Source organism: Limulus polyphemus, unplaced genomic scaffold (genome assembly GCF_000517525.1).
Source record: "Limulus polyphemus unplaced genomic scaffold, Limulus_polyphemus-2.1.2 Scaffold87, whole genome shotgun sequence".
Classification (NCBI taxonomy): Eukaryota; Metazoa; Arthropoda; class Merostomata; order Xiphosura; family Limulidae; genus Limulus; species Limulus polyphemus.
This window is the reverse complement of record NW_013665697.1, coordinates 71,595-86,001: the sequence shown is the minus strand read 5'-3', so window position 1 is coordinate 86,001 and position 14,407 is coordinate 71,595. Positions and strand designations below refer to the sequence as shown.

Here is a 14,407-nt window from a genome sequence, read left to right as displayed (position 1 = left end):
AAACTTATTTTTCTTAAAACATAGAACAGTAGCTAAAGAAGTAAAGCAAACAATTATCTCTTCTAGTTATGGCCTTTGTACTCAGTTGCTGCTTGACATAGGTTGCTAAGCCTTTAAAAAAATTGCATGTGGAGGATATGAAAAAATATTTTTTAGGTTTTATATGTATATTTGAATAACTAAAAAAAATCATAAATTACTAAATGATTACCACAGAATTCTATTATAATTTATATAGCTTAGTAACCAAGATGTATTTTAGTCTAAAAAAATATGAAATTTCGAGCAAACTAAAAACCCTCCCTATCTATTTAAAATATTGGTTCAAAAGAAAGAAATGTCACCAAGTCCATTAAAATGGCTAAGAAAGCCACTAAGGGGACATTCTGAGCTTACGATTGGTTATTCATGTCATATATAGAAAAAAAGTGTATACAAGGAAGCATTTCCAAAAATGGAAAAAAGGTGGGAGGGGTGCCACTGTGTTAGATTTATTACATGAGCAATATCTTAGCAAATTGAAAAGAGTAGAAGCTCTTATTTTATATTCTAGCTTGTCAATATCGGTAATTTGAGTTTCTAATTCGTTCAAACTACAGACTTCACAAACATCTAATTTGAACCAGTGCTGCATTCAACATACCACGTGACACACAAATATCGATGTTGATCCGTGTTTTTTTAATATTTGCTTTTAAATTAAGAAATTGAGTAATATATAGTACTAAAATTTGAATTATAATCTACAGTTTGATACCAAACTTATTGACATAAATTCATGAAATAGTAGTTCAATAAAACTTTGAATGCGAGTATACAAACGAGATAACATGGCCTTTCACCCATGACCCGTCTTGAAAGGGTTAATGTTCACAACATTTTGGGATGGGACAGGATGCCATGCTTAAGGCAATTTTAAACTTTGATGGAACAAAAGATTATGACACCACAAAGAGTTATCAAATATGGAAAATTTGAAATAAGCATCACATAACAAATCAACAAAGCACATGGAATCAGTAGGAAATCAATACAATTTTTAAATTCGGATTTTACATAATTACAAGTTGAGGTTTTAAATATATCCAAGTTTAAGGTTAGTAGAGTACTATATATTGCTGCAAGGCAAAAATTATGTTTCTGTAGGTGGAAAGACAGTACTGAAGATAAAATACATGTATTAATGGTAAACCTGTGCATGTTTGTGTGCATGCACACAAGTTTATAGAAAATCTTTCAATTATTCCCTTCAGTTCATTTTAGTCTTGTTGCCTCTTTCTTTTCAATATCATTAAGTGAGAGAAGTGGCTGATGTTGTACTCATGTTTAGTCCAAGTTCACGTTCGTCTGGAACACAGTTATGGATGTGCTCATTCAGCCTGTTTTTCCTTAGTAGAACACAATATAAAGAAGTAGTGCAATAAACTAAGAATTTGCATGTACACATGAACAACTGTCTGACTGTGTAAGAGAAGTTGGATCCAGGTACTGAAGTATTGGTGTTGCTGTAATGTCACGTGTTGCATTGTGAACATGCACAGCAATGCATATCACACTAAAGATAAGTACTCTCTTCTAGTGTTCATGCACAAACCAATACATATTACGTTTTATTTTCTGTGTGGATAGACAGTCATTGGTTTATTCTTAAATCTAGCTCCCAAAGTTTTGCCATTTCGAAGTATCCCAAAATTGTTTTTAATTATGCTAGAAACCTGAATATTTTACAAATGAGATGTCAAAATCAAAGGTACTTAATTTTTGTAATTATTCTTATTTTTTTGTCTTCGGTTGTAGCACAGTATTGTGATCAATCTTTGCAGTATCTCCGTGAACTGCAATGATTATATATAAAGAATAACCCTTAATTTTGACAAAAAATAATAATAATAACAGTTTATCACTATTCTGAGCAAAAATGGATTTGGAATTGCATAATCGATAAAATTGGTGAAAATCAATTTAGAAATGGCATTTTTACTGGATATGAGATAGCTGAAGTTGTAATCCAGGAAAGAATGGGAGTTGGTAGGCTCATGACAGATGGAGTTGAAATAGTATTCTCTGTAGTTAAGGTTAGAGTAATGTCAAGGAAATTTATTGAATGGTTTAAAAAACATTGCTTGTGCACTTAAGGGGTGGATGATAGTTCACAAAACTGATCAAATTGAAGCTGAAATTCCAATTATGTCATCAAATTCCAATCATACCATTGATATAAAAAAAAGCATAATTCCATCAAATAGGTTGACAAAAGACAGTCTCATCATGGTACCCATGGCTACAACTAGTCTTACTAGGGTGTCTCATGATGGCTCTAGCATTGTCAATGTTTGAAGCAGAACTTTTAGCTTCGAAGAATAAGCACGTCTTGGCCTGAAATATTGTGAACATTGAAACACCTATTTACTTACCACTTACCATTTTTTTGTGGTACAAGTTTTTTCCCCTTAAAATATCTATGTTACAATTGATCTCACTTTTTCACCACTCTGTTACTAACTAGCCACCAATCAAACATTTTGAATATAAAAGTTAAGTGGATTTTACAGTATTTCATCAGTTTTTAATATCTTATCAATGAAGAAATAAGCATAAAGAAAACCAGCATGTTTTCCAGGGTTTTCATTAGGAAACAATATGAAATTTCTGATTTAATAAAAACACCAACTCACCTTTAGACAACTAACCTCACAACCAACCATGTAGGACTGTTTTATGTTCAAAATTATATCAAACTCAAAAATAAAGAGATATATAAAAGTGTGAAGGCTCAATCTAATTCCTTTTTAAAACTAATTTAAATCCATCAATTTCTGCATTCATAGAATGTAAATACCACATTTACTCTACACCCAGTAAGAAATGTTTATTATCATCATTATTAATAATAATAATAATAATAGTGTATAAATTATTACATCATTAACTCTAATAATTCTGTACATACAAAAGCTTTATATAAAGCCTTTGGATACACACGATATAGATCTATATTTGAGTAAGCTCCTCTGTTGTCTCCTCAAATATTTACACCAAATTCTGCATTGACATTTTAAATAAATCTTAAGAAAAAACTGTTTCAAAGTTTTCCACAAAATACAAAACCTGTACCAACTATGTTTTAACTGAAATAAGACTGCTAATATCTATTGCATGTCACAACTACAATGACTTGTTCTGGTCCATGTTTTGAAAATCTTTAGATATCATCTTTAAAATAATTTGTGTACCTAAGGAAGTATTTTTCGAAAGAATAAATCATATTAATTTAATAAAACATTAAAAGAAATGCTTCCTATTCATAAATCTAAACAATACAATCTCAAAGGAAAATAAAGGAATGCTAAAAGGTTTAAGATGTATCATTCAACTATCCATTACTTTAACCTTCAAAATCAAACACTTAACCCGTTTGAGTGCAGTTTTTGAAGGGTCAAAACAGCAACATCGAGATTTGAAAAATTCTACGTGATCTCTTTCATCATATTACCTCTAAAAAAGAAAAAGAAGAAATTATAGCTGAAATGTTAAAATTTCAAATTTTCTTTTAACATAAGATTTAAAATTTATGTTGAATACAGTCATTTTTTAAAAATTTAAAACTGTTATCTTCAATTTTTACCCAATTTTAATTATTATTGAGATAGTGGAAACTGTTAAATTTCCTCCTGCATAGATACAAATCTGTAAACTTTGGAGAAGTTTTTTGCTAATTTGTAGCTCAAACAGTTTTAAACCAGTGAACTTGTAGAGCTGGTGAAGTCAAGAACTGTAAAATCCAACTTTAACTTTTTTTTTTGCAATTTTTAAGCTTCTTTAGCTACTAAAATCATAAATGCGTTGTTGGAAACCTGGGATCATTTTGTTTCTCACAACCTACCTGCTATGCACTCCCTTCATTCCTTGTGTAGACAACATACTAGATTGCAAAGTTGTACAATTTCTTACTATATACAAGGTACCTCCAGGCTATGCAGTACTTCTGTCTTCTACATTACTAATGGTTTTCAATTACTTGTATGCCACAGAAAGGCAATAAATTAACATAGTAACTTCCCTATGTATTAATTTATTTTATTAAAGTAATGGTGCTGACAGTTAAAGTACTGTATATAATAACTCCAGTTTTTGTAATTTGAGACAACAGCTTTGTTACTTTGAACAATCCTTTGGGTAAAGTTAAAGATCATGACAACGCCATCTTCATGAGCAGAAATACATAAATTAGTAAAAGGAGGAAATAGGCAAGTTTTAAGTATAAAATAGAGTAAGATAAATATTATATTAGTTTTAATGTTTTAAACAATATGTTATTGAACCATTTCTTGTAACAAATTGGCCTGGCGCATAACATCATTAGGCCTACTATAGTATACGTCAGAAAACTGTCTTTCTGGTCAAAGGTTACAGAGATCACTTGTAACAGTGTGATAAATAATTATGTTATGTAGTGGTTTTCACTGCTTAAATAATAAACTGATAAAAAACTATAATTATATTTTTAAAGGGCCCATAGTTATCTAGCCATGTTTTTAAAGTGTCTGCATTTCAGATATGGTGCCTTTTAAGAGTAATTAGGCTTTATTAATACAAGGCCAGAAGTGGTACTTGATACTAGGCTTTAAAAAGGTTTAAAAACTGGCAAAACAATTTCAAATATACCTGGATTTGCATAAGATATCAACAGACAAATAGAAGTCATTGTTGAGTAAATTAGTTTTTCTTTAACAGTATGTTTGGCAGTTCAACGGCTTTAATAAATATACTGTGCCCTCTTAACTGTAAATTACACATTGTCCAGTAACTTACTTTATGACTTCAGGTTACTAGGAAAATTTACATAATTGCAGCAACATATTCCTCTCACCTTCTTTCAGCGACTGAACAAATACAGGATTATGACCTGATACTGTCAAACCATAGCCCTTTTCATCCTTCTGTACAATAACAGTCCTCTGAACCAAGTGTTCTCCTAACAAAACAAAAATTAATTATTACATAGAAAAAAATTACTGCTTTCATAACATTATTTTGTACAAAACTAATGTTTGTGTTTACAAAATGTACAATCTTACACACAAACACACTGTACACCATGAAAAGCATGACAATTTGCATAAATTCAATAGCAGGTGCCACAATTGCTATGGCAAACATTCCAGGACTATTTTACAAAGCATCTGAACCATTCTATTGAGCTTCATACACATCTTCAAACCACTAAATACACCAACTACTGTAATGAAAACATTTTTGTCTTTTTAATTCTAATGTTCCAAATTAACGTACAAAACTTAGGTATTTACTGGAAAAAAAAGCATATCACAAGCTATATGTTGTACACCTGGACAATTAAATCAATTGATCAAGATAATCAACCACCTACGATCATCAGTTACACTGATTAGTGTCATGTGAAATAATCAAAAACTGGAAATTACAATGAAATCAAATTAATGTTCTAAAAATAATCAACTAACTGAAAAAAAGATTTCCTACCAATCCAACTATTCAAGTAATCAAAATATTGCCATTATGATTTCTCATTATTATTTTCCATTCACTTAAAGCTGTTCAGCTTAATCAATTAGTGCCATAACTCAAAATAAACTATTCAAAATTAGTCTTTGAGATTATTACTGTTTTTGTTTGTTGTAACTATCCATGTAGCATTGATTATTTGAATGTAATTGATTAATAAACACAGTGATTCATCAATTATGAAATTCCACTAATCACTCAGTTTTAATTTTGCAACCAATGGATAGTACTTGTAACCAGTGTTCTACAACTCCATTATTCTTTTACAGGTCAACTTATAACTTTGGTAGTTCAAATAGTTTTCAAAAAAAACTAAATTTCATTCTGATCATGCTACCATTTTCATGCTACCCTTACCTGAGTTATCATAATTTTCCATTGGATGTAATATATCATTCCGTGCAATTCCAAGTCTGAAAACAAAAAGTCATTGCTCAGTTAGAAGTACACAATATTAAAATATATTTAAAACATTAAAAAATGTCTTACTATAACAGTATAAAACATATACTATCAATTCACTATTTAAACATTAAATTAGACCGTCTCATGTTTAAAAAGTAATATACAGCTGTAATTTTCGGGTTTTTAAACAAAACTGATTATCTTTCTCATTGCATGCAGGTCAATATTACAAACTGCCAAACCATTAACCACTTGGGAAGGTATTAAAAACAAGTATTTCTACCTTAACAAAACAATCTTTACAAAACTGTATAATAATTTAATAAATATGTATCAATAAGTCAACTTTGAAATGCTAAAATTTATATAAAATTGCATGCTAACTTTTTCACTGCCATCACTTACTATATATTGTTAATGCAGATATTTTCCATGTTTATTTTATTGACTTAATTTACATTTATTTTTAAGACTTGTCTTTTGCACTTAACCTTCTTGGTCTAAGTTTCAACTGATCTACAGTAGTTGCCTAGCTTTTTTTTTCTTTCTAAGAGCTGACTACAGCGCATTTATCAGTGCAACAGTAGGTTTCTTCTCCAATTTAATTTTTTCATTCTTTCATATTTATGTTATTTACATAAGGTATTACTTTAAAAAAACTCAACTTTATGAACAGATAAATGAGTAACTTAAAAATTGTAAAACATTAAATATAATTTATTATATTTCCTCAAACTGCCTAAATAAACTTTACTTTCAAATACTATGTGAGTCTATTCCCTTAATAACAATAATATTAATAAAAACAGCTAACCAACACTGAAACGTTTTTTATTTAAATTTTGTTTCTTATAATTTGATGTGCTTAAACAAAGTTAAACAAAGACATTTTCGATGTTCATTTGTTAAATGTTATTTTTTCTAACTCTCCAAAGAAAGAAATTTCATGAATAGTCTCACATTAAATTTAATAAAATATGGAGGGTTTTCTTTGATGAAAACAAAATACATAGTATTTATCATTTTTTAAAGAAACAGACTAAAATTTTCCAAAAATTGCATTATCAACCTAGTTTTAAGTGTGTTCAGGTTTTGAATGTGATATATATACCTTTCCTTTCAGGTTTTTACTATAGATTATTGCATCAAATTTCTCAAACTGTGAAAGACTCAAGAACTTATCATCAAATTATGCATTTATTTATGAAAACTTATTTTTGAGATGTCCAAGTGCACTCCAAACAAGGTTCATGACCAACTTGCTTCAGCAGCAAATGTGCTTTTATCTTTAAAACACCTATTGCCACAGATAGTAATAACAAATCAGGATGTTTAAAATCTATGTAATCTGAGCAGGACCCTCATCTCACACCATTTTCTGAGGTCAATGCTCTAGCAACTGAGCTATTGGGACTCATGCTCCAAGTCCCTAATCAGATAACTCCCATCCTGACAGTTAAAAATCAATGAACACCTAATCCTGACCTTTCTGATTTAACACAATATTTTGCATAAATTACACACAAAATGTATGTTATGTTTTCAACAGCTTTCATTCACCCAATAGGAAAAATCAGAAGTTATTTAATAAATCACATGGATATATAGCATAAATTTTATTACATGATTATAAACAAAGTTGTATAGCCAAAAAAATACCACAAAAATTTTGTGGTTTACTCTGGTTTGTTTCACCATTTTTTGTTGTTGTTGCTATCTTTGAATGTTTTTTTTTGGTGGGGGGGAAGAGAGGAAAGAAAGACTTAAAACATTAGCCTCAATCCTTGACACATGCTGATGTTCCATGAATAATGTCATACCAAGTTAATATTTCCATTGTTGGTCAACATTTGGCAAAAACTTTTGACACAGATGTTTTTTACTTTTTTTTAAAACATAATCTGAATATTTCCTTCCCTGCAAATCACTAATATGAAAATGACCACAAGATCATCATTTTTAAGATATGCAGTATTCCTCCACTATCACACATAAATCAAATAAATTGATAAACAATATTAGAAACACAATAATACCAAAAAATATCTTTAATTCTCAAAGAAAAAGTTCTATAGCTTTCGTAGACACTACTGAACATGCAAATGCTTTCATTCAAAAAGAACTACTCAAAAACTATATAAAAAAACTACCAGCTCTGTGATTTGTTCATAAGTCTTCAAAGTTACCACTAAATGCTTTTGGTGAATGTTACAAAAGCTCCGAGTAGAATTTCTACACGAAACTATAAACCATTACTCAAGCCACTTTATGTGTTCTACTATGATGTGAAATGTCTAATTATTGCCTTCAAATTATATTGAAACTTCTTTTATAGCTGTTTCCAAACATGTGTTTCATTAGTATGTGACCAAATCACTTGATGTGATATCGTAAAATGATAGCAACCAAGTTATGTGTGAAATTTAAGCATAAAAAAAGAAGACAAATGCTTCAAAATCAAGAACTGGATAATATAATCTCAAGTGGTGACAGTTTCTTACCAAAATTTAGTTATTCTTTGGGAAGAGCAGAAAAATCCTTTAAAAAGAAAATAATAATCAACCAGTGTTTTGTTTACAGGAAGGACTTCCCACATGTGCAGAGATGAAATGTCAAAAAAAAAAAGAAGTTTGTTTTGTGTGCGTATTACACTAAATAAATGTTACAAAATGACAAAATATCAATTCCAAATATTCTTTAAGTTAAAAACTGTTGAGAAAGAATTAGAATTTGTCAACATATAAAACTTGGTTAAAAATCTGTGGCTCAAAGAACAGTGACATAAAAAATGAATATAGGAAAAGTGCTGGCAAAATATATGAAAACCCTGAAAGTTATCAGGACCTGAGCTACAAGGCATGTTCAATTCTGATCATTTGAACAAGTTCCACCTAGTTCTTAATAATATAAAAACCTTAAATTTTTGAAAGTCTGATATAAAGATAAACATAGTCTAATCATGATAGGTAATGCAGTTTTCACTAAAATACAACCTCTATATTATAGCTTAACTATATTCTTATAATTGTACAATAACCTAGACAAAGGTGTTTAGCAAAATTAGTATACATGTCTTAACCTACAAGCACTTAAACTATTAAAACTTGAACAGGACAGAATGTTAATAAGGAAAGAAAAAAACCTGGTTGACTTAATAATACCACCATGCTTCCTTGCCATACTTAGAAAATAAGCAGCTCACATTACATAGTGATCAAGGGAATTTAGTTTAGCTCAGGGTTCATAATATCTGATGGTTTAGTAAAAATATGTAGGAGATTATATTCACTATTTACTAATAGTATAATAGGTATTCAAACTTTTGCTTTATTTTCTACTTAAATGATAAATGACAATGCTTTTTACTATGTAATTTTCCCATAAAAACAATTACAAGTACAAAATAACTTTTATTAGAACTACTTATGCCATAATCATACACATTAGGTAAGATTAAGATATATTAAGATCTGCAAGCGTTCTCTTAAGATGTAATTATAGTGATGCATGCTGCTGATTTTACACATAACTACCCCACCTGATTCATCAACATTAATAATTACGAGAGTTACATGATATTATGTAATGATGCACTAACCTTCCCTCCCCTCTTGTTTATTGTTCAACTCTTAGGTTGATTAGTATACTGTACCTATTAACACTTTTTTCCTTATTTTATTGGGGGGGGGGAATGAATAGCATAGGGTGCACATTGCTTGCTACAAGGTTGTTACAAAACAACTGGGAAATTCAAGAAATTATAAAGCTCCTGGACCACATAATATTTCCCCAAGGGTTTTGATGTAGGTTAAGGTCGAGATATGTGAGCCACGTGCTTGAGTTCTTGAGCAGTGGGTAGGTTTAAGAAGATTGGAAGTTGGCTCATGTTCCTCCTCAAGGTAGGTGATAAAAATTATCCAGGTAATTACAGTCCTGTTAGTCTTATCAGTCATGAGAAAAGTTTTTGGAATGTCTGATAGAAGATACTATGCAAATTCATTTAACAAAGTTTAAAATTTTTTTTGAATAGTCAATATAGCTTAACTAGTGGAATACCTTGCCTTACTAATCTTTTGATATTCTTTGAAGAGGTTATCACTTATGCATAGGAGGTTAAAGGTGTAGATCTGGTATGTTTAGAATTTCAAAAAGCATCTGATTTATATCAGTTATATAGATGAAGGAATAGTCAAAAAATTGTCTAAATTTACTCATGATATCAAAGTTTTCAGTGGTGCTGGCTGTGATGAGGATGCTGCTGCTTTACAAAAGGATTCAGGTTATTTTGTGGGTTGGGTGAATAAATAGAGGACGTCTTTTTATTATAATAAATGTAAAGTAATGCATCTGGGTTATAATTTAAAGCACGAGTATAATTTTGATAGGAATAATTTCATCAGTTATAGAAGAAAAGGATTTTGGTGTTTTAGTTGATCAATCTCAGTGTGCCTTTGCTTGTGTTTGGCCAAATAGGATTTTAGGTTGTAATTACGAAAATATTTAATACAAGTCTAAAAAGGTTGTAATTTCACATTGCATAGGCCACTGGTTAGGCCGCATTCGGAGGACTGTGTTCAGTCTATAGCTACTTACCTTAAGAAAGATACTGAATTGTTGGAAAGGGTTCAAAGTAGGCTACTAGGATGGTACCTTGAATGGAGATATTTTCATAAGAGAACAGGGTAAGATCTCTGAAATTGTTTTCTCTTGAAAAAAGAAGAGTTAGAAAATAGTTAAAGGAATTGATAATGATGATGCTTCATATTTTTCATATCTAATGCTAAAAATGGTAGAACTAGGGAACACAAATATAAATATTGGGAGGAGTCATCTTCAGTTAAGAGAGTTTTATATTTCAAACAGAGTGGTTGACCTTTAGAATGGGTTCATTCAGATGTGGTGGATGCAATAAATTTAAGGGAAGGTTTGATAAATTGGTTCATATTCTTAAACTTCTGCAATTTTCTTTTTATAACAGGTTGTTATAAAACCTTTTACCAAAACTATTACTCACTGAAGCCAGGAAAAAAAAGAAAAAGAGGCAGATGTCTGTAAGAAATGTCAACAATCTGAAAGAACTGTTTATTACTACTTAAAAATAATTAATGTTTTTGTGTATACAATGCATAATTGGTGTATATCTATATCCATTTTATCTTAAACAACTAAGGTATTAAATAAACAACACCTAACCACAAGAAAGTGCAAGTAGTTTAAGAAACTTTAATTATAGGAAAAGGTTTATTTTCATTTCATCTATTTTTGCATAACTGTAACTTATAGTTATTACATCTTAGATAAACTATCAAAGTTCTATAAAATTTGGATTAACATTGTACAAATGGATGCGTATGCATGTGTGTAGCAACATATATATACAGGGGGCCCAAAAATTGGTATACATTTGAAAATTGATAATGTATTAAAAGTAATTAAATATATGGGAGAGGGGGGGGGATATTTCAAATTCTGAAAACCTTGACATAGGTTTATTCTCGGCCAAGATAATTTTTTAGAAATGCAAAATAGTTTACTTAGATATAGTGTGTACAAATTACTAGTCTAGTAATTAATGCTGGATATGAATACACAAGTGAAAGATAACTTTTATACTGATTTGTTTTCTTTTGGATACAACTTTATTGAATGAGCCAAGCCTGATATTAGTAGTAATACTAGTATTACTAGCACATCACTGAAGTGGCACTCACCAACTATGCAAAAGTTATTCATGTAATTATTATAAATAAAACTTATATTAATATTGACATTATTCTTTTTTTTCATTCCAATTCCCACCGTTTTATAAAATACACTATCAATTATTACAATATATATATATTTGACACTGCACTTTCAAGTTAAAATGCAAAACTTCAAGGCTTAACTAACTGGCAGTACTAGTAGTAGTAGTTAAAAAGCAATATCAACTAATCAAGCGCTAACTGAACATTAAAAAAATTGTTAATGGATAGTTAACTAACAGTTACCGAATTAATTTACGTAATAATGAATTAAATATTAATATTATTGCCACACTGACAGCGATACTGTTTCTATTAAGGTTAAAACTTAACTACTAAATTGTTATCTCAAATATCTGTGCAACGTAATGTCATTGTGTTGTTAAACTTAAAACACAAATTCAAAGCTTTAGTTTAGGGCCAACTTACCTTACGCCTAAAATTACTTCTACCACTAAACACAGTTTTATCGTTAAAAAAATTGACACCGTCATCAAGTGCATTACCAAACTAACAAAACTTAACAAAAAAACTATATTAATTAAGTTAATGTTAATATTATTCATTGATTCAAATTCAATGTTTATTTTGATAATGTTTTTACCTGTCGTGTAGGCCACTTGAAAATGCAGCCATTCTTCTGCAGCAATACCTTTCTTCTACATGCCTGATAACAAAAACACGCACTACATAAAGTAAAACAAAAATTATATTTTATTATTGTTAATATTGCTAAATCTTATACTAATACTAAAACAGTTCTCGCCCAAACCTTAATGAAAATGGCTGACGTGACTCGCAAAGGATAACGGGATAGCTGATGCCAGTTGAATATGAACGGCTGTGTTTTTAAATCTCAAACCAGGGCTGTATCTGACGTGAAAATGAAGGTAGAGCTACCCAAATAATACAAGGTCAAATGAGGACACCGACCTACGCGTTTAGTTTTAGTATTTGGATAATGTACTGGGAAAGAAGCTAAAAGATACAGGTTAATTAGAACCATAGTTGCCGATAAAATAATTATTTCTTCCAAGATATCTTTCACGAAGTTTTTAAACTGCGTCTATGATTGTTTACATTGCACGTTTTCTGTTTCTTGTTGTCCTGACAACTTACAGCGAGCAAAAGCAGGATGGAACGAACATATAAGGTTTTGTACATTTTTTTAACTATTACTGAAGAATAACTTTTTACTTTAGTTACACAAAAACAAATGATTACGGTACCAATTTTCAGTTTCATTTTTGTTGGGTTAAGCGAAAAATGGGAAATAAAAAACATATAACATCCTTATCATGAGAATAGGCACTCTTCAGTAGAATACATAATTGTTCTCAAAACTTTAATCATACTTTATGCGTCACTTAAACTATTTATAGAAAAGTTTTTGCACAAATATTATTTCTATCTTCGCAAATATGGCAGGGGAGGTGAGAAAACAAGGGTTTTTATGTCAGTGTTTTTTTATTCTTAGTCAACAAACACAGTTATAGAAGTTTCTTAATGATCAAGTCTTCAAGTTTCAAACTAGCATACAGTACCACAATTGTTTCTTCAAATAAGTATGATTTTAACATGATCTTTATGAATCATACAATCAGCACAAGTGAATAAAAATAATCTACAATACAATAAACTGTATTAAAGTACAAAATAAGACTGTATATGGTTATAAAACAATCGAAAGCAGATTTATTTTAAATATGCATTAAGAATGAAGACGTTGTTCCTTTTTATTAAAGTACAAAATTGATTTGTTTTTATTATTTAGAATTTTAAGTTATATCTTGACTATTATACATGTTACAGCATTAAGACCATGTTAAGCCTTGGAATTAACATAACACAAAGTCTACGGATCTATTGGTCCATCTAGGCTGTCCCATCCTCTAAAGTCTAAACTAAATTACAACTATTAAATAAAAAATAAAAACTCAAAGCCAGCTCTTATCATTCATAGAGTTATCAAGCTTTCACTTATACTCACTTAAATTTACTGTCTCCACAACATATGAAGACAACCCCGTTCCAAAGGCCAACCACCCTGTTATAAAAAAAAATTGTTCTTAGCTGAAGATTACTCCTACCTTGTGAAAATTTATATTTGTGTCCTCTAGTCCTACTATTAAATATGAAAAAAGATGATGCATCAACACTCTCAATTCCCTTAACACTCTTAAGCACCTCAATCAGAACCTTTCTAACTCTTCTTGTTTTCAAGAGAAAACAGCTTCAGAGATCTTAACCTCTCCTCATATGACAACCCCTCCATCCCAAACATCGTTCTAGTAGCCCTCCTCTGTATCCTTTCCATCAGTTCAATGTCTTTCCTAAAGTAAGAAGCCAAAGACTGAACACAACACTTCAAATGTGGCCTAACCAGTGACTTATACAATGAAATTATAACATCTTTAGACTTTTATCTGGTATTTCTGTAGATACAACCTAAAATCCTATTTGCCCTACTACTAGCAACAGCACATTACTTGGATGGATTAAGAGATTGATCAACCACCAACATCAAGATCACTTTCCTTCATGACACTGTTAAAGTTATTCCCATACAAATTATACTTATAATTCAAATTATGATAATCCACGTGCATTATCTTGCTATTTATTATAATTAAAACACATAGCCTATTCATTCGCCCAATCACAAAATGATTTAACACCCAAGACCTTAATATCATCAGCAAATTATAGTAATT

At 30.2% G+C, this 14,407-nt stretch overlaps 1 protein-coding gene across 3 annotated transcripts in view; it reads right to left on the bottom strand.

Moving 5' to 3' along the window:
• The window catches only part of LOC106468289, a 121,911-nt gene extending 109,409 nt beyond the window's left edge, over positions 1–12,502 (bottom strand). For 2 of the 3 annotated variants that reach the window (XM_013928712.2, XM_022397245.1), the window contains exons 1-3: positions 12,298–12,502; positions 5,902–5,957; positions 4,871–4,975 (exon numbers count right to left, since the gene is read on the bottom strand). In XM_013928712.2, coding sequence (XP_013784166.1) covers positions 4,871–4,975; positions 5,902–5,957; positions 12,298–12,329 — 193 coding nt within the window. In that variant the 5' untranslated portion in view covers positions 12,330–12,502. Of the gene's footprint in view, positions 1–4,870; positions 4,976–5,901; positions 5,958–10,542; positions 10,656–12,297 lie in introns of all 3 variants that reach the window. The other variant, XM_022397239.1, reaches the window with a different exon arrangement.
• Between the last annotated feature and the right edge of the window lie 1,905 nt (positions 12,503–14,407).